Source organism: Erinaceus europaeus, chromosome 14 (assembly GCF_950295315.1).
Source record: "Erinaceus europaeus chromosome 14, mEriEur2.1, whole genome shotgun sequence".
Taxonomy (NCBI): domain Eukaryota; kingdom Metazoa; phylum Chordata; class Mammalia; order Eulipotyphla; family Erinaceidae; genus Erinaceus; species Erinaceus europaeus.
The window spans coordinates 84,572,296-84,592,427 of NC_080175.1; the positions used below are offsets into that span (position 1 = coordinate 84,572,296).

Genomic DNA, 20,132 nt, shown 5'->3' on the forward strand with positions numbered 1-20,132 from the left:
TGTCTTTAGGTTCATGATTAGTCAACAATTTGTTATGCTTTCTCTCTTAACTCTTTTTCAGCCACCAGGTTCCAGATGATACCATAATGTCAACCGGACTTCCCAGAGCAGACGACCCCATCAATATGTCCTGGAGACCCACCTCCCCAGATCTTTGCCCCACTATGGAAAGAGAGAGATAGGCTGGGAATACAGATCAACCTGTCAAAGTCCATGTTCAATGGGGAAGCAATTACAGAAGCCAAACCTTCCACCTTCTGCACCCCATAATGGTCCTGGGTCCACCATACTCACAGAGGGATAAAGAATAGGAAAGTTATCAGAGAAGGGATGCGATACAGAGTTCTGGTGGTGAGAATTGTGTGGAATTATACCCCTCTTACCCTATAGTCTTGTCAATATTTACATTTTATAAAGAAAAAAATAAATGTTCATTGGTTATTAAATTTTAACATTAGAAAGAACTATAACAAAGAGTGCATGTAAATCACTCGTCACTTTTCTATCAAAAATTACTCCACAATAATCTAGTCCTTATTTTGTTGTCCTGTTCCCCTCCTCTCTCGATTTCTCTTTGTCCTCTCCAAGAACAACGACATCAATAACAACAATAATAATAACCACAACAAAGATAAAACTAACAGGACCACAAAAGGGAAAAAAATACCCTCCAGGAGCAGTGGATCTGTGGTGCAGACACTGAGCCCAGAAATAACCCTGGAGGCAAATATATATATTTCCATTAAGAAAGTTCAGTCTTTTATATGCTGTTCATAGCAAACTCTTTGAAGCTCTTCATAGTCTAATCCATAATTCTAGTTATTTATTGTTCTTCAAAAATTCTATTGCTGACAACCACCAAAAAAAGAAATGTCTGATACACCTTCATTTCTAAACAATGCTATAATGCTTAGTCTTTCCTAAAATGTTTATCAGCAGAAGACTTTTTAAATTAATACTTATTTGCTTATTTATTTTTCTGTGGCACCATCAGAGAATTCCCTGATGCTATTACTCTCCCAAGATATTTGAACCCAAACTACTCACATGGCAAGAAAGTGCTTTACCAAGTGACTTATTTTCTGTTACCAACCCCACCTCTTCCTTCCTTTCTTTCTCTTAGTACTGCTCATCTCTAGTTTATGGTCCTGCTGGAATTGAACCTGAGATATTGGAATCTCAGGTATCAAAGTCTTTCAGCATAACCATTATGCTGGGTCCCAAGTGTTTGTTTTTCTATTTGTTTGTTAAGTTGCTTCACTTATTTTAGAAAAGACAGTATCTAGTTTGGAAAAAAAAAATCACTAAAGGAAATTTCATCACAATGTTATTTTATAGGTCATAAAACTACTATACTGATGTTTATATTTTAATTTCAAAATGTGTTGAAGAACTCTTAAGTTATATTAGCATATAACTATCAGCATATTTTTAAAGCTATATGAAGACTATATATTTCTGTAAAAAGCTATGTGATAGAAATTACAATTTGGGGTCCAGGATATAGCTTACCTGGTAGAAAATGTGTCCTCCCATGCACGTGACCTGAGTTTGAACCCTTGCATCAGTAGGGAATACAATGACACCAGCAGAGACTCTGATAGCTGATACTGTAGTATCTCTCCTTTCACTCTGTCTCCTCCTTCTCTGTCTGACTGAAAACATTGCTCATGTGCAAGGCTCAAGGAAAAAAAAAGTATAGCTAACATGTTGTAACAATAAAACTTGAAGAGGACCCATTGGTTAAAAAATAATATGTTTAACTTTTCTGTTTTAAGACTAGCCTCAAAAAAACAGATTTGTGGAGTTTTAAGGAAAAACATTAAACTATTCATATATTCTAATGAAAACTGTGATTAGATATGATTAGTTTGGGTTACCAATTAATATGTAAAAATACTCTTTTGATGTAAGTAAATTCAGATTTATATTTGAATCTAAGTTAAAATCAACTTCCTGTTGTTAGAGAATAAGTTGAAAATCCCTAGTCACAAAGTGACAGCTCAGTTCCTAGTTCATAAATCAAATGTGATAAGCTCTGTGATTGCACTCCCATATACAAGAATGGAATGTAAATAATAATCCTAAACAGCACGATTTTCCTCCTGGGCTTATGAAAAGTCAGCATTTTTCAACTTTTGAAGAAAGTACTCTATGTTAACTGATGAGTCGTTTAACTTGGCTATTATTTAGGTTTCTACAACAAATGTTGTCCATACAAAATAGTCCTAGAGTTACATGCTGTATAATATGGTAAAAGTTAAATCATGTATCTTGAACTCTGTATTGATAGTAACCACAGATTAACACAAAAGGAAGTGAGGGAAAAACATAACTCAGAAAGAAATGAACACTCAGATTACACAGGAGAAGCTTGGAGATTCTGAAATGAAACCATTACAGAGTGCTGAAAAATAAACTACCTGAGTTGTTGGTAAATACCTGTGTTCATTTGCTGTTTACTTTTTGTAAAATTATCTTGGGGAAATATGAAAACGTATCCCTGTGACAACAACTCTATAAGTCAACATTTCCTCAGTAAAATGATTTTAAAGTAACAAGAGAAGACATTCATAGCAGTGTTGAGAATCAAATGACCACTAGGTTCATCACAACAGATAATGATTTTTTAATTGTTGTTATTGATGTCATTGTTAGATAGGACAGAGAGAAGAGGAGAGAGAAGGGGAAGGCAGAGAGAGGGAGAAAGACAGACACCTGCAGACTTCCTTCACTGCCTGTGAAGCAACACCCCTGCAGGTGGGGAGCCAGGGGCTGGAACCAGGATTGTTATGCCGGTGCATTTCATGCCAAGTGCACTTAACCCACTGCACTACAGCAGTTAATAAGTAAGGATTTCAATCTAGGGATAGTGTGTATGCACCATTAACAGAATAAATTGAAATAACTTACAAAATTAGTTTACTCAGAACTTTGCCCTTGATATTGTTCTACCCTGCCTCACAGAAAAGTAATAAAAGCTTTACATAACTCCCCAAGATATCTAATCTTAGATTGACAATATTTTTATTCATTTAATATAGTCTGCATAAATTAGCATCACAGCAAAAAAAAAAAAATAATGCTGATCAATGGTATCTTACATCTACAGAAATACTTCAGATTGTACCACAAATACTACTAGCTTTAAAACTCCTTTCCACTGAGCAACTATTTTTCACACCCCATATTTGAATAAAAACTTGAAACTCAAAAACAATGTTTATTTTAACTATGCTCTTCAAAATTTAAAAAGAATTGCCATATTCTTTAACAGCGTATAAATAGAAAATGTTCCATTTTCCATCCACTATTATATACATGTTTTTCATTTTCTCTTTCTCTTTTTAATTTTTTTAAAATTATCTTTATTTGTTTATTGGATAGAGGCAGCCAGAAATCAAGAGGGAAGCGGTGACAGAGAGGTAGAATCCTACAGCCCTGTTTCAGCACTCTTAAAGCTTTTCCCCTGCAGGTGAGGACCAGGGCCTCAAACCCAGGTCCTTGGGCATTGTAATGTGCACTCAACCAGATGTGCCACCACATGGCCCCACTTTTTCTCTTTCTCCTTCCTTTCTTCCTTGCTGTTTGTTTTTTCTTTTTTTCCTCCAGAGTTATTGCTGGGACTCTGTGCCAGCACAACAAATCTACTGCTTCTGGTCAACATTTTTTCGTATTTTACTGGATAAGACAGAAATTGAGAGAGGAGGGGGAGATAAGGAGAGAAAGGGTGGGGGGAGAGGGAGAGAGAGATAAGGAGAGAAAGAGGGAGAGGGAGAGGGAGAGAGGGAGAGGGAGAGAGGGAGGGGGAGGGGGAGGGGGAGGGGGAGGGGGAGGGGGAGAGGGAGGGGGAGAGGGAGAGGGAGAGGGAGAGGGAGAGAGGGGGGGGAGGGGGAGGGGGAGGGGGAGGGGGAGGGGAGAGGGAGGGGGAGGGGGAGAGGGAGAGGGAGAGGGAGAGGGAGAGGGAGAGGGAGAGGGAGAGGGAGAGGGAGAGGGAGAGGGAGAGGGAGAGGGAGAGGGAGAGGGAGAGGGAGAGGGAGAGGGAGAGGGAGAGGGAGAGGGAGAGGGAGAGGGAGAGGGAGAGAGAGACCTGCTTGTTAAGTGTCTCCTTTGCAGATGGGAAGCCAGAGACTCGAATCTGGATACTTGTGAGAGTCCTGGTGTGGGTTCTTGTGCTTTGTAGTGTACACAAGTTTCAACAAATTAAATGTAAAATTAATAAAATATAAAAGTTTTTTTACATTTTATATCCATATTTTGCTATACTTATCTTAATAGCTAATTCCTCCCCATGAGAAAGTGCTTTTAATGTTGTACAAAGTTACACATTTTGGTGTTAAAGAGAATAGAAACATACTTTCAAAGCAAAAATCAATACAAGGGTATTTTTTTTCTCCCATTTTATCACCAGGCTAATGGTTTACAGCATAACTGTTTACACCTGGGCTTCATTTACCAGTTTTCCATCATGAGTGTCTGCAAAATACTCTCACCTTCGACCTAGGACACCAGATTCCCTTCCAAACACCCACCCTCCACCCCCAACCCATTCCATTCCTTCCACAGAGCCTTGCTTTTTAAAATGCTCCTTCAAAATACCAAATGGTAATAGTGAATTTATGACATATGTAAATATTGAAATGTAACTGAAAATCACTTCAATATACCTTAGCTTTTAGCTCCATATTCTAGCCACTGCATACTAGCTGAAGGTGATATCACATCATGAACACAAATTTACAAGCAATACTGAACTAAATAAAACCTAATCCAGTGTTTCAACTATCAACTATTTTGGATTCCAGAAAGTGTATATTAAAGTAAAATAAATGAGAAAATTATATGTCATATTTAAAATTCCCTATTCAATATTTCAAATGTAAGTAAACACTATCTTGATGAAACAAAGATTTAACAGAGAAATAAACATTAGCAACAAAAAAGATTCTTTGAATGTACTGATAAAAATTCTTGTCAAAACAAATAAATGTAACATTTCAATTGGCTTAAATAGATAGTTCTAGAATAAATTTAACTTTTGCTGATTTCTTTCACTTATTCACATCCCCCCTACAGTACTTTCATTTCAAGGGAAAGATTAAAAAAAAAAAAAACAGAATTTTACCATGCTTTTCTACTTTGATCAGACATCCTTCCTTGAAAGGTGAACACAATAGCTGAAAGTGACATCTTTAAAATATTTAGCACAATTCACTCTAGGCAGAATATTTCAAATGACCAAGAATCATATTTGTTAAAAACCTGATTTTCCTCTATCAACTACTCAGCATATGCAACAGAATCTGCACTTCGACTCATAAAGGCTGAATCCCAGGTGGCTTTTGTTGACTCTCAGTTGTCAAAATATCTTTCCGGCATTTCAGACACCATCCACAAGTTGAAAGCTAAAGTCCAGTAAATAAGACTAAGAATCTAGACTTCACAAATAGCATTAATTCCAATATATAAGATAAATTATACTCCACTGGTGCAAAAAAAAAAAAAAAGAGCGATAATTTCTTTAGAGAAAAAAAATTATTTCTATTCTTCTCATTAATTCTAAATATTTCTCCTTTCAGTGAAATAAAATTTATGTGCAAGCTTCTGTCTTTTTATATTTAGATAACAACCAATATGATTTTCAATAGACAGGCAGTATTTTTCTAAATATATTTAATTAATTAGCTCTACTAGTACCAAAATAAGATATAATGTAGACAAGATACAACGTATTTATGCATGTGTATGCAATATGTTTAATTTATTATATGATTACATGTTATATTTTACATTCACATCATTTAGAGTGAAATCATTAACAGATACCATTTATCATATTGGAAACAATCACTTATTTTAACAAATACAAAATCAGTATTGTCACTCAGAGTCCTTCTTGTTTGGAAAGCTGTTATTATTAATTTGCATAGATGATTTAAATTTATATACAGTATCAATCTAAACAATGAATTGAAGGGATAACTTTGTGCAATGGAAAGTGGCTTCAAGAGCTTTCAGTTTCTTAGTTAAGGTGAGTATCAGTGAAATGATTACAGTGATGTGTAATTAGAAGCTGTGAAGGCAGGGCACAGATCAAGGTAGAGAAGCTTAGCAGGTTTAATGTGCTAGTCAGTGTGGTGGGGAGTCTTTAGCATATGAAAGAATCAGAAGTTCTCACTGAAAGATAAATTTTCGTACTTTAGGAAAATAATAGGGCAGGGGTAGATAGCATAATGGTTATGCAAACACACTGTCATGCTTGAGGCTGCGAAGTCCCAGGTTCAATCCCCTGCATCACCATAAACCAGAGCTGATCAGTGCTCTGGTGAATAAGATAAAATAAAATTAAATTAAATTAAAAAAAAAAGAAAAGAATAGGGGGTCAGGAGGTAGCACAGTGGGTTAAATGCACATGGCCTGAAGCACAAGGACCTGCTTAAGGACCCTGGTTTCAGCCCCCTGGCTCCCCACCTGCGGTGGGAGGGGGTAGGGGGTCACTTCACAAGTAGAGAAGCAGGTCTGCAGGTATCTTTCTCTCCCCTCTCTCTGTCTCTCCTCCTGTCTCCATTTCTCTGTCCTATCCAACAACAACGATGTTAATAACAACAATAATAACCACAACAACGATAAAATAACAAGGGCAACAAAAGGGGAAAAAAAAAACTTCCAGGAGCAGTGGATTCGTGGTGCAGGCACCAAGCCCCAGCAATAATCCTGGGGGAAATAAAATAAAATAAAATAAAATAAAAATAATAACTTTAATTTTTTAAGAAATTTGAGATCCAACTGTTATTTTGACTTTTATTCAAAACATAATTTAATTCTACATCCATACTTTAGTCTGCAAGGACTTCATAGAATAACAGTAAGGGGCTGGGGAGATAGCATAAGGGTTATTTATGCAAATGATTAAGGTTCTTAATCCTCATCACCACCAGAGTTGAGTAATACTCTGGCGAAAATAAAAATAATAATACAACCAGGTGGTATCAAAGGTATGTAGGTTTCTTAATTAAGACAGCTATTTGTTGGAATCTTGGAAAACATTATCAGTTTTCCTTCTCTTCAATCAAAATTCAAATCCAGAATATCAAGTTTAAACTTAGATTTAAGAAAACTTATGAGTAATATTTAGCAAACAATAGAACAAAAAATAATAATTGAATTCACTTGGGGAAAAGTAAAAAATTATCAGTGAATAAAGAGAAATATTTTAATTTTTCCCCATGGAGTTTCATATATATAAGTCATAAGTTAAAAGTAATTGGTTTGGGGGGCCAGGCAGTGGTGCACCTGGTTAAGCGTACACCTTAGTGTGTAAGTATCTGGGTTCAAGCCCCTGGTCCCCACCTGCAGTGGGGAAAGCTTCACAAGTGGTGAAACAGGTCTGCAGGTGTCTCTCTGTCTCTCTCATGCACTATTTTCCCCTCCCCTCACAATTTCTCTCTGTCTCTATTAAAAATAAATAAAGATTAAAAATATAATTGGTTTTTAAAAGAGATTTACACCTATGTTCATAGGAGCACCATTTGTAATATAGTCCAAATTTGAAAGCAACCCAGATATTCAATGATATAGGAAAGTCCTGGAATACAAATACTACTTAGCTATTACAAAGGAATGAAGTCATCTCCATCACCTCATTGTGGATGGAATTTGAAGAAATAATGTTAAGTGAGATAAATCACAAAGAGAAAGGTGAATACTGGATAATCTCACTTATAGGCAGAATTTAAGAAAAAACGACAGAAAGGAAAACACAAAGTCAAACTGGGTTGAGTTTGGTGTGTTGCACTAAAGTAAAGGACTCTAGGGATGGAAAGCTGGGGAAGTGTGGGTGATAGCTTTGAGGTCCTGGTTCATGGTGAAAAGAAAGAGAGGCTGAATATTCCTATATGTACACTATTTTTCAACAAACCTGAATTTAAAACAATAATACAGTGTGTGAGGATCCGAGTTTGAGTCCCCAGTCCCCTCCTGCAGCAGGAGAGCTTTGCAAGTGGTAAAGCAGTGCTGCAGGTATCTCTCTCTCTCTCTCTCTCTCTCTCTCCCCCTCCCCCCTCTCTCTCTGTCCTTCTCTCTTGATTTCTGGCTGTTTCTATCAAATAAATAAAGATAAAAATTAAAACACAATAATAATTGGTTTTATCAGATCATATAGTATTAAGTGGTAATTTAAAAATAAAAATGTATATACACTGATTCTAAATGATATGCTCATTTTATTGTACTATTTACTTACTATTATCATTGATACAATAAATTATACACACACACACAGTATCATCATTGAATACAACTGTGCAGAGTTTAGTCTCCTTTGGAAAATTAGTGTATCCGACTAGAAGATGAAACATTCTATTCTATTTGGATGCCTTTAATTTGAAAAAGTTTGAGAAATTACAAGAGTGATCTATAAAAGGAAAATATATTCTTTCACAAATCTCACTGGTTCTGAGAGATCTGTATTCAGAGTGTACAGCTGAGCCAGATATGGACAACTGGTTTTCACAGAGCAAAACCAAGCATAAGAAGCATTGGTTCTCAGAAGGAAATGTCCAGAAGTTACTAGACTTTTACTCCAGATTCACTGGTTTTACTTGCATTTGTCTAAATGAATCATTGGCAAACTGTAATGCTCAAGATTAGTTCTCAGATAAATCCGCATTCACCACCACCCCCACCCCCCCAACCCCCACAGACTTTCAGAAGAGCTACTTTTCCAGGAACCAATGGGAGAGTGAAAACTTGAGGAATATCAGTCCTCTATCACTAAGGAACCTGTATGGTGTAGTCAACTAACAAGTTTCTATTGGCCACAATAGTGTAGCTTGTTTGGATTTTTTTTTTTTCTTTTTTTGCCTCCAGGCTTATGGCTGGAGCTCTGTGCTTGCACTACAAGAATCCACTGCTCCTAGAGGCCATTTTGTTGTCCTTGTTCTTTTTATCGTCCTTGTTGGATAGGACAGAAAGAAATCAAGAGAGGAGGGGAAGACATGAAAGAGGAACAGACACCTGCAGTTCTGCTTCACTGCTTGTGAAGTCCTCCCCTCACAGATGGGAAGCTGGAGCTCCAACTAGTATCCTTTAGTTGGTCTGTGCGTTTCACTGGATGTTCACTTAACCTGCTGCGCTACTGCCCGTCCCCTGCTTGTTTGGATTTTTAAATGCACTTGACTTTCTTGTTGTTTAAAAGGAATATTTGTATAAATAACTATTAGTAAAACATTACTCTAGTTTTTACTTCCGTGTTTCCCTAAGCAGCAAGTTTCTATGGTCTTATCTGAAAGGAAATGAAAAACTCAACTTTCTAAAATAAAAGTTAAACTTAAAATTTAATTTCCGGATGCTTCATTTAAAATGCATTTTCCAGCTCAAAACTGAATTTCAATTCATTTTCTATAACTACTCAGGATGTACTTATTTATCCTAATTGCTTGGATACTTTTTCACCTATGAGAAAATAAAATTCTGGATCATTTTATACTTTCCCCATCAAAGCAACTAACCAATTTCTGATTTTAGGGTAGATTTTGGCATTGTGTCAATGTTAAGGTGCACCAGGAAGAGAAACAGATACAAAGATGACAGATAGATGAAGTATCTATGATGTAAACCACTCCTAGGGCAGAGGAAGCTAATAGTCCAATAAGAAATTACTATGTTTAGGTACACGCACACACAAACACAATCTCAATCTCTCTCTCACACACACAATCACACACACACAAATCCAAATGCTAAGTGGAAGTATTATAACCTCTTTGAGAAGAAGATTAATAGAAGGAAAAAGAATATTTTGTTCCTACAACAGACATTTTAAGTAATACTTTGCATTTTTCATAGGATATGCTTGGAAACATATGTGTGTGTGTGTGTGTGTGTGTGTGTGTGTTATTAAACAAACTTTAAGCACAGATTTTTGTCTATTTAAAAATGAAACAGAAAAGACTTCTTACTCAAGAAAAGGTTATCGTAAATACTTGTCTTCAAAGTGTACCACACCTTAGTCACCTGTGTCTAGTTTAAAGCACTAAAGATATGCAAATTGTTAGGAATTTAAAGTAATTAGGTTTTTCCCAAATAAAATTCCAAAATTATAACCTGGACAAGTTTTAGACTAACCTAGACAAGTTTTAGACGTTTTAAATAGTTTAAGGCAACACAGACATATAATGTTGACAGATAGCTCCTAATTTATAGGAACAGTCACCATGACTGATTTGAAGGCTACAATCTGGAAGTTATCATCTCCAAATACACAATTTCTACATTATTTGATATGCATTTTCAATTCACCTATTCTGATTACTATACAAGTAAACATACTAGGTATTCACTCTTAGATCATCTGCATAATTCCAATAATAATGTATTATTCAATTATTATTTAAATAGCCATTTAAATAACAAAACATATTCAGTCTTTTAAGTAATAAACTCAGGGGGGAAAACCTCCAAAATTATTCATAGTTACACTGGACAAGGGTGTCAGGCTGCTTTGATTCATGTATTGAATACACTGAAAATCACAAGCTATCCCCAGAAGTATAGGAGTTTTCTCGAAAGAACATGCCAAGAAATTCTTTTATTTTTTTATTTTTTGTTATCTTTATTTATTTATTGGATAGAAATAGCCAGAAATCAAGAGGGAAGGGGTGATAGTGAGGGAGAGAGACAGAGAGACACCTGCAGCCCTGCTTCACCACTTGCAAAGCTTTCCCCATGTAAGTGGGGACTGGAGGTTCAAACTCAGGTCCTTGCATACTGTAATGTGTGCGCTTAACCAGGTGCGCCACTACCCTGCCCTGATACCAAGAAATTCTAAGAGAGGCAGTGAACTCACCCCATGTGATGGATAAGAGATCCAGCCCAATTCCCCTTGAATTGTTTTTGAATCCAACAGATTAACTAAAAGAAAACACAAAGACACAATTAGTAATGCATTCTTAATTTGCTTCTGTCAAGTTACTTCTCTGTTCTTGACGCTGACAAAAATTCAACAAAAACTACTATTTTCTGTTTAAGTATAAAGTGAATTCAAAAAAAGGAAATAAAAACCACAGCTATAGAGAAAGTTAAGGGTAACTTCTGTTGCTTTATTTTTGTATGTTTACAAAGATAGGCTAATATTCAGTATGTTGATAACATTTTTCCCCTCCAGGTTTATTGCTAGTGCTCTGTGCTCTGTGCCAGCACTATGAATCCGTTGCTCCTGGTGGCCACTTTTTTATTTCCCATTTTATTTAACAGGAAAAAGAGAAATTGAGAGAGGAGCAGGAGATAGAGAAGGAGAAAAAAAGATCGACACCTGCAGATCTGAACACACACACACAAACACACATGCATACACATACCAAATAAACACATAAAATCAAACATTATGACACAGGTTTAATGAAGGTATTTGGTTGGCTAGTTAAATGACAAATTCACAAAGTGAATATATGAAATATGCCTAAGGGCTGGGAGGGGGCACACAAGGTTAAACACACATAATATGAAATATGATTAATCATTAAATTAAACAAGAAAATATTATCCAACTTGGATAACATTAACATTCCTTAGTGAAAGGAAAATATGTAAACACTCTATTACAGTAGAAGTCCTTTATGATTAAACACTTTTCTTCTCTTATCAGCTTAATTCCAATGAGAGGAAATTATATTTAGATGAAAAGATAGTAGCTGGCTGACTTACTCACACAGTACTATTTCCATAGTAGAATTATTTCCCAGAAGATCAGTTTGGAAATTAATGGTATCCTTAATTATATTGTAACTACCTTTGTATATGACTTTTTAAAATCTAGCAAATGATAATACCACAGGCAATATTTCAGATTGATTCATGCTAGAAAAATTTTGACAATATGAGAATGTATTTTTCACTTTTTTTTTCTTTTTTTGCCTGCAGGTTTATTGCTGGGGCTTGGTGCCTGCACCAGGAATCCACTGGTCTAGGAGGTTACTTTTTTCCCTTTTGTTGACAGTGTTGTTTTATGTTTGTTGTGGTCATTATTATTGTTGTTATTGATGTCCTTGTTGGGTAGAACAGAGAGAAAGCGAGAGACGAGGGGAAGACAGAGAAGGGGAAAGAAAGACACTTTAAGACCTGTTTCTCTACTTGTGAAGCAACCCCCCTTCAAGTGTGAAGGCGGTGGCTCAAACCGGGATCCTTATGCCAGTCTGCACTTTGCACCACATGCGCTTAACCCACTGTACTACCACCTGACCCCTGCATTTTCACTTTTAAAGCATGTTAACAACATAAATTATGACCAAGGATATACCTAGTTTAATTATTAAGGCCTATCACAGCAAAATTTACAAAAGTTTTGTTGTTGTTATCAGGATTCCACAGCTTGGATTTTTTTTTTTTCAGATAGTGAAAGATTGAGAGACAGAGGGGGGAAAATGATAACACAACATCAGAGCTTCCTCCAGTGTGGTGAGGGCGAGGCTGAAATCTAAGTAATGAGCATAACAGGGGAAGCACACTGTTCAAACAAAGCAACTTGTGGGCCTTCTATAGACTTTTCATAGCAGAATTAAGACTTAAATTCATACAACACTAGTGATATCTGAAATGCTTTTAGGGGATTATATAAATTCATGTATTATTTTATATATATATATAATTATTACATATACTAAATGATGACTATATGTTACTCCATATGCTAAAATGAGTGACTTTTTAAAATTTCAATATTAGTACCTAAAAGCAATATTTCATAGACACAATGAAAATTTAAATATTATCTCTATTTATTAAGTTACTAATTGGAATATAGGTTAACTCAAGACCAAAGTACCTTTATATATTCTTTGCTGGTGAGTAGGAGAAATGCACTGGACTAATGCATTCACAAAATAATTTGGTTTCTTTTTAAAGAGAGTAACTAACCTAAATAGAATTGTGTCATACTGTCAATTAAAAAATTTTTAAATGATAGTCTTATGAAATAATAGATTAAATATATTGCATTTACTCATAAATTTGTAGAGCATTAACTTTAGCATAATGAAGAAAATGTAATTAGCAGTTTTATTCATGATTTTGTTTTTGTTGTTTATTAAGCATAATTGTTTCTGCTCTGGTTACCTAAAAATGTTGCTATGATGTCAAATAATATAAATGAATACAAAGTCACTATGAGTTTATAAAACAATATACAAATTTAATGTCCTTATATACACAAAAGAAAAACAGTTCCATTTGGGCTTCTGAATTTAATTGTATACATAATCAGTCATCATAATATGACCTAATGGACTTGAATAGTGAAAATAAAGCACTTTTAAATGCACTTAGTTTGTTTTCACAAGGTGCCTATTGCTTATAAGCTAAAGAGCAACACCATCTAAGAATTCTACCTACTCTAAATTGATGATTGCTAAACTGCAAGGAACCCAAACCCCCTGTGATCCAATGTATTCAATATGAGTGTAGCATAATTGAGACAAGAAGAAGAGAAAGCTAATGGAATTTGAAAGACAGCCTGTAGTGAGTGGTGTCTTTGGCTACATTCATTAAGGCTAGTTTTGCAATACATCTTCAGGCATGCACAGTGAAGACCTTGGTTATTTAATGCTATACTCTCCCAATAAAATAGAATGATTTACTTTCAAGTATTTTCATGCCAGAGCAGAGAGAATGGACAAATAAAACTAATATCAAAAATAGTGTAGAAGTTGTGGGAGATATAAATAATGGTTATGCAAACAGATTCTCATACCTGAGGCTCCCAGGCCTCAGGTTCAATCTCCTCACCCCCATAAACCAGAGCTGAGCAGTGCTCTAGTAAAAACTAAATAAATTAAGTGGAAAAAAACCAAAATATTGTAATCTGAGGCTTAATGATATCTTGAAATGTATAATATTTACTTCAGTAGAGGAAAATTAGAGCTCAAACATGAATATTAACCAAAAAATTATAACATTATTAGGAGTAACTAGGAAATATGCTGATAGTTTAATTTCCAATCACTACCTTGTGATAGGTTACTTAACAAAGATAAAAACTATCCCTTTTAAAACAGGTAATGATGCACCTGGTTGGTGTCACATGTTATCATGCACAAGTATCAAGGTTCAAGCCCCTGCTCTCCACTTGCAGGGAAAACTCACTTTTTTGTCACTGATTTTCATTGTCCTTTCTCCAATTCATATGAGGACTCAGATGCCTAGGAATTTTGTTTTCTTTTCCATGTCATCTTCCAGCAAAATGGAGAGACACAACGAAATATCTACTTCATCGATTAAACAAATGAAGTAAAAAAAAAAAAAAAACTTGCAAGGTTTTTCAATGCATCCTTTCTTACTACCAAAAATGCATTAAGAGTCTGGGGATGGTTCAGTATATAAAGCAAATGCCTTGGACCTTTGGTTTGACCCCCAGCAACATATGGAAATATGATGGATTGTATGTATAGGGAGACCCACAGTTTATAGAAGTGTGCTTAAGTTTTTCTGCCTCTCTTTCCCTCTCATCCTCTCTTATCTTTCCATTTCTGTCCCCTTGTCTCTGATTAGTGCAAGATAAATAATATGCACTAAGTTACCTCAGAAGACTCAGTAAAGATTATTAAAAATTAAACTGTGTCCAGTTATAAAGGCAAATAAAAGCTTCAGGTATGAATTTCTAGAGTTTTACATATATAATATACCAAGATTTCTTGAGCATTCCAAAGTCCCATTTCATGGCAGATGTGAACTTACAATGATGCAGAGTTAAACCAATATTCATATCTTATAGACTAATTGCTGCAAATTGATAGAGTGCTAAAATAATTTAAGGGTATTTTCACTGTTCTAATAATATAACAACATATACTTTGTGGTAATATACTACACTGCTTTTTATGAAAGCATTTAGTTACATAAAATTATCACAATAATTTTAAGATGAACAGTAGGCTTTAGTAGCTAAAGAATTTCAGACACAAAAATTGTTATGTTTGCTTGAAAGCCTTTCTTTTATAAGGCAGCATCACAGTTAATTGCTAGTAACTGTGAAACCGCTACAATAAAAAACAATACCACCCAATCATAATATCTTGCTTTTCCCAAAAAGCAGTGAACTTTCCTTTCTGGTCACACCGTCACTATGCCTTACCACATGTCCTAGCACATTACTTATACACTAACTATATGGATAATTTTCATTAATTATGATAAATAAAAGAATATCTTTGGGACCCAGTGGTGACATACCTAGCTGAACACACATGTTACAATGTGTAAGGACTCAGATTCAAGACGCCCCCAGTCCCACCTGCAGGAGGAAAGTGGTGAAGCAGTGCTGCAGGTGTCTCTGTCTCTGTCTCTCTCTTTATCTCCCCCTCACTCTCAATTTCTGGCTCTCTCTATCCAATAAATAAATAAAGATAATTTAAAAATTAAAGAATAGCTTTGGTCTAGGTCACAGATATTAGAGATATTGTTTAATTTGCTGCTAGGTTCTACAAAATGTCAAAGAGAAGAACATGATACTGCAATAGACAAAACTTTCTTCTGGTGTTGTAAATTTCTCTGTAGTGATCTGGTCAGCCATAACACAGAAAAAAAAAAATTATCAAGATGTATGGGGCCTGGAGGGGGCTCATCTAATTGAGCCCTTGTGTTACAGTGTGTAAGGACTAGCCACAGTCCCCATCTGCAGGGGGAAGTTACATCAGTAGTGAAGCAATGTTACAGGTCTCTCTATCTATCTATCTATCTGTCTGTCTGTCTGTCTGTCTGTCTATCTATCTATCTATCTTTCTATCTCTCTCTCTTTCTCCATCCTTCTCTCTCTCCCTTCCCTCTTTATTTCTCTTTGTCTCTATCCAACAAATAATAAACTTAAAAAATTAAAAGAAAAAGAAATCAAGATGTGTTTTTGACAGGAATTTACCATAGCTCAGTATCACATTTTTACTATACACACCAGAGTATGCTATTGAAAAGAAAGTTAGTAGAAGTCAAATACTTCTACTACATACTTACATATGAGGCTGGGCAGTAGCATAGCAGGTTAAGCACACATGACGCAAAGTTCAAGGACCAGCATAAGGATCCCGGTTCCAGCCCCCAGCTCCCCACCTGCAGAGGAGTTGCTTCACAGGCAGTGAAGCTGGTTTGCAGGTGTCTTTCTCTCCCCCTCTCTGTCTTCCCCTCCTCTCTCCATTTCTCTTCGTCCTATCCAACAACAACAACAACAGCTACGACAACAATAACAACTAGAACAAACACAACAACAAGGGCAACAAAATGGGAGTAGTGGATTCATAGTTCAGGCACTGAACCCCAGCAATTACCCTGGAGGCAAAGAAAAAAACAACCTTACAAATTTGATATAACTTTATCTATATACTTCTAATGATATGCTCCTAGCTTAACTGTTCTTGTAGACTTTGTCTTTATAGTTATTTATATCTAAACATAATTAAAATATTTTCAATAGATGTAGTTTGTATATTTCACAAACTAAATATTATAGGTTTTCAGATTATAAAGTAGATTATGGTCTATTAATATTGTCCAGATAAACTTTCTGTAAACTCTGACAACGCTTATAAGTATTTTGTATCATGGAAGTAATGATCTATCATTCCCTGTCAAATGACCAATTATATCATTATGTAAGAATTAAAGAGGAAATTCCTTGGTGCTAGAAATGATTTGGGGAAAGAAAACTTTGAAAAATATACTTATTTATTATTGGATAGAGACAAAGAGAAATTGAGAGGGGAGGAGGAGACAGAGAGGGAGAGACAAAGAGACACCTGCAGCCCTGCTTCACCACTAGTGAAGCTTTCTTTCTGCAGGTGGGGACCAGGGGTTTGAACCCAGGTACTTGAGGACTGTAACATGAATACTTAACCATGTGCACCACTGCTTGGCCCCAAAAATATTTATTTATTTATTTATTTTTCCACCTGGTAATTTAATGACTTATGCAGTATTATATAAGTGATTTCTGAACAAGGTGGCATGCCATTAACTTTTTTTGTTTGTTTTTTCCTTAGTAGCTTTTTCTTTCTGGGAAATATTTTTGGGTTTACTTCTACACAGGTTCCACTTATAAAAGAACATTTGTGTAGTTATCTCAACTCAGTGTTTGCCAACAGTAGGGAAATTTCCTTACAGAACATAGTTAAGAAAAAATAAATCAATAAAATAAAAAGGGGTGGTTGGTGGCACACCTGGTAGAGTTCACACATTACAGTGTGCGAGGACTCAGGTTCAAGCCCCTAGTCCCCACATGCATGGGAAAAACTTCATGAATGGTTAAGTAGTGCTGCAGGCGTCTTTCTGTCTCTCTCTTTATCTATTTCCTTTCTCCTCTCAATTTCTGGCTGTCTCTATCCAATAAATAAATAAAGATAATAAAATTTTTAAAAAAGAAAGATAGCACAGTTTTACAGTTGCATGTCGTGTTTTTATGGAAAGAGTAGTTCAAGGAAATAACAAACAGACTAAGATTCCATTGTAACCCCAAACTTTTAGTAAATATATACCTTAAGATATTTCTAATATATTAAACTTTTCTTTTGTTGATTTAAACTTCTTTTTATTTGTGGTTATAATGGGTTACAAGATTGTAGGGTGAAAAAAATCAACACAGAAAATCAAGTTCTGTGTTCCTACCTTCCCACCTCCCAAAGATGACCACCATAGTTTTCACAAGGATTAGATACCCTTTGCAAGCTTCTGTTTTATTTTTATTTATTTTTGCAAGTCCATGTGTATAAGTTCTCTAGGTTGCATGTATAAGTGAAACTGCTGGTAGTTGGTTGTCTTTCATTTGTATTTACTTTGCTAAACATAATCACCTCTAGGTCCATCCATTTTGTCCCAAATGATGCAATATAAATTCTTGATAGCATAGTAGTATTCCACGGAGTATATAACACACACGCCCCATGTGTTTGTTTTTCCTCTGTAGTGTGATCATAATACCAGTATCACCTATAGAAGGTTCTGGTTGGGAATGTTTATCTTTTGATATCCAATGACATGTGTTTCCAATACATTCACACAAACACACTTGTGTTTGCATATTCTATACACAATGTACACAGACCTCATAAAATAATTTATTACTGAGCACTCTCTTACTTGGAAAGTGCTCCCTAGATCTGTATATTCATATATTTATCAATTGTGCATCTATTTGAATTATTTTTAAAGTTCTCTAGACACATGCAGTGATACAAATATGGTATATAATCATCCCTACCACATGAAATCACATTAAATAACATTATCTAGTTTTCTTCCCCTTTGCTATTTTATTATTATCATTTATTAATTAATTAAAATTAAATTTGAATTCGATTAAATTAAAATACTTATTTATTATTATTAATTAATTTTTAATCTCTTTGAGAAGCTATTGCATACTTGCCCTTCATATCACTTTTTAAATTTTCACATGTAAGTTAAAACAGCTATTATGTGAGTAATTTTTGTTGTCATTTGTCCTAAGTGGTCATCTCCAAAAGGATACCAATCACCATTCCTAGCAATCTTCTTTCCTAAAATCTAGTGTGTAACTAATCTTCAGCTGTATACAGTTTGATAAATAAACAAATTACTATAATATTATTTCATTTTAGAATATGAATTTTTGAAAAATAGTGTGCCTTGGAAGTTAAAATTAGAGTTCTGAAGTTTTCACTACTGGAGTCAAGATAGTAAAGCTACATAAAAGTGAGCAAACATAGAATAAAATACTCCTTTACAAATAAAATACTCCTTTTACAAAATATCATATTTGGAAAGGAACTTCTAAAGTTGTTATTATTTTCATAGATACCTTAGAATTTTCTACTCGAATTCTGTACAGATTCTGGTGTTTAAGATATTAAAATATCCAAAACGATGATGATAGAAAAGGGCTTAAACTGGGAGTGAGAGTGTTTTCAGTTACATGACACAAGGAGATGAGAGACTGTCCTATGCGTCAACAACTGTTCTGTGATCCATTAAACCCCAACAAAGAAAAAAATTAAAATAAATTTGGATTACACTTATAATAGAAGGGAAGTCAATGTTACCTTATTCTATGTGCAAATATTTAAAGAAAGAAATTGCAACTCAAAACACATATAATCATTAGTGTTGGTTAATATAACTTGTTCACTCCAATGAAATGTGTATAATTAAAACTAGAAATCACTTTTGCAAAGAACAACAAGTATCAAAGCATTGTGATTTTTTTTTCAGAAATTTCATGAATGTCATGATAAACTTGTGAGTTTACCCTTTGGGGGTTAATGTAAATAAAATCATTTACCTATGTTAAACCAAATAGGATAGTAAACCAGCAGAAAAAGTCTATTTCCTTTTATGTTGCTTCTTTAAAGACTCTACCAACATTTGGCAATAGCTATATTTGTCAGTGTCTACATATTTACCAAAAACAACCTAATTTAATTTTTACTTATAAATTCTGTAATGAGACTAATTTTTCTGTTAAAATCTTTCATAAGACTGGTTGGTATCTTTGAAAGAAACAACCTGCTGTGGGCATAACTCCAACTTAAACTCTCACTGAAGAAAAACCTAGTTGCAGAAATATGAACAAGATTAGATGGTCAAAACAATTTAAATAGATGCTATTTCCTCCCTAATTTTTTAATTCTGAAAAGTAGAGAAGTATAACATCTTCATTCCAAAGGAGATATATTCATCCATACAATTTTGCCCACAGTGTGAGAACAGCTCAGTTTTGTAAGGGAACAACGCTATTGGTGTCACTCACACCAACACACAGGCACATATGCACACACAATACTACAAGCAGACTTTTCCTCTGAGTGGCTTTCTGCTTACCCAGAGGATTATTTAGATAATCCATATGGAAGCCATTCACAGCTTCCCAGCCTAACTTCTCCTCAGTGTGAAGATTGTTGTTACATGCAATAAAAAGTCATTCTACAACCTCCAGAGCTTTATTAATTGTTATATTGGGCTTGAAAAAAATCTGGAAATAAGCATGTTACCTACTAATAAGTGTTCTGTGTCTTTGAGTCACCCTAAGGTAGATATAAACTATCCAGATTTAATATTGATAAGAAATCAACCAGTGTCATTTTTAAAAGTAAAAATTAAGTCATATTTTCATTAATTTGTGT

The 20,132-nt window shown here is 34.9% G+C and overlaps 1 protein-coding gene across 3 annotated transcripts in view; it reads right to left on the bottom strand.

Annotated features, from left to right (window-relative positions):
* EPHA3 (EPH receptor A3) overlaps positions 1-20,132 on the bottom strand; it is a 323,878-nt gene that overhangs the window by 293,935 nt on the left and 9,811 nt on the right. For all 3 annotated transcript variants that reach the window (XM_007536015.2, XM_060172106.1, XM_060172107.1), the window contains one exon: positions 10,847-10,911. In XM_007536015.2, coding sequence (XP_007536077.1) covers positions 10,847-10,911 — 65 coding nt within the window. The remainder of the gene's footprint in view (positions 1-10,846; positions 10,912-20,132) is intronic.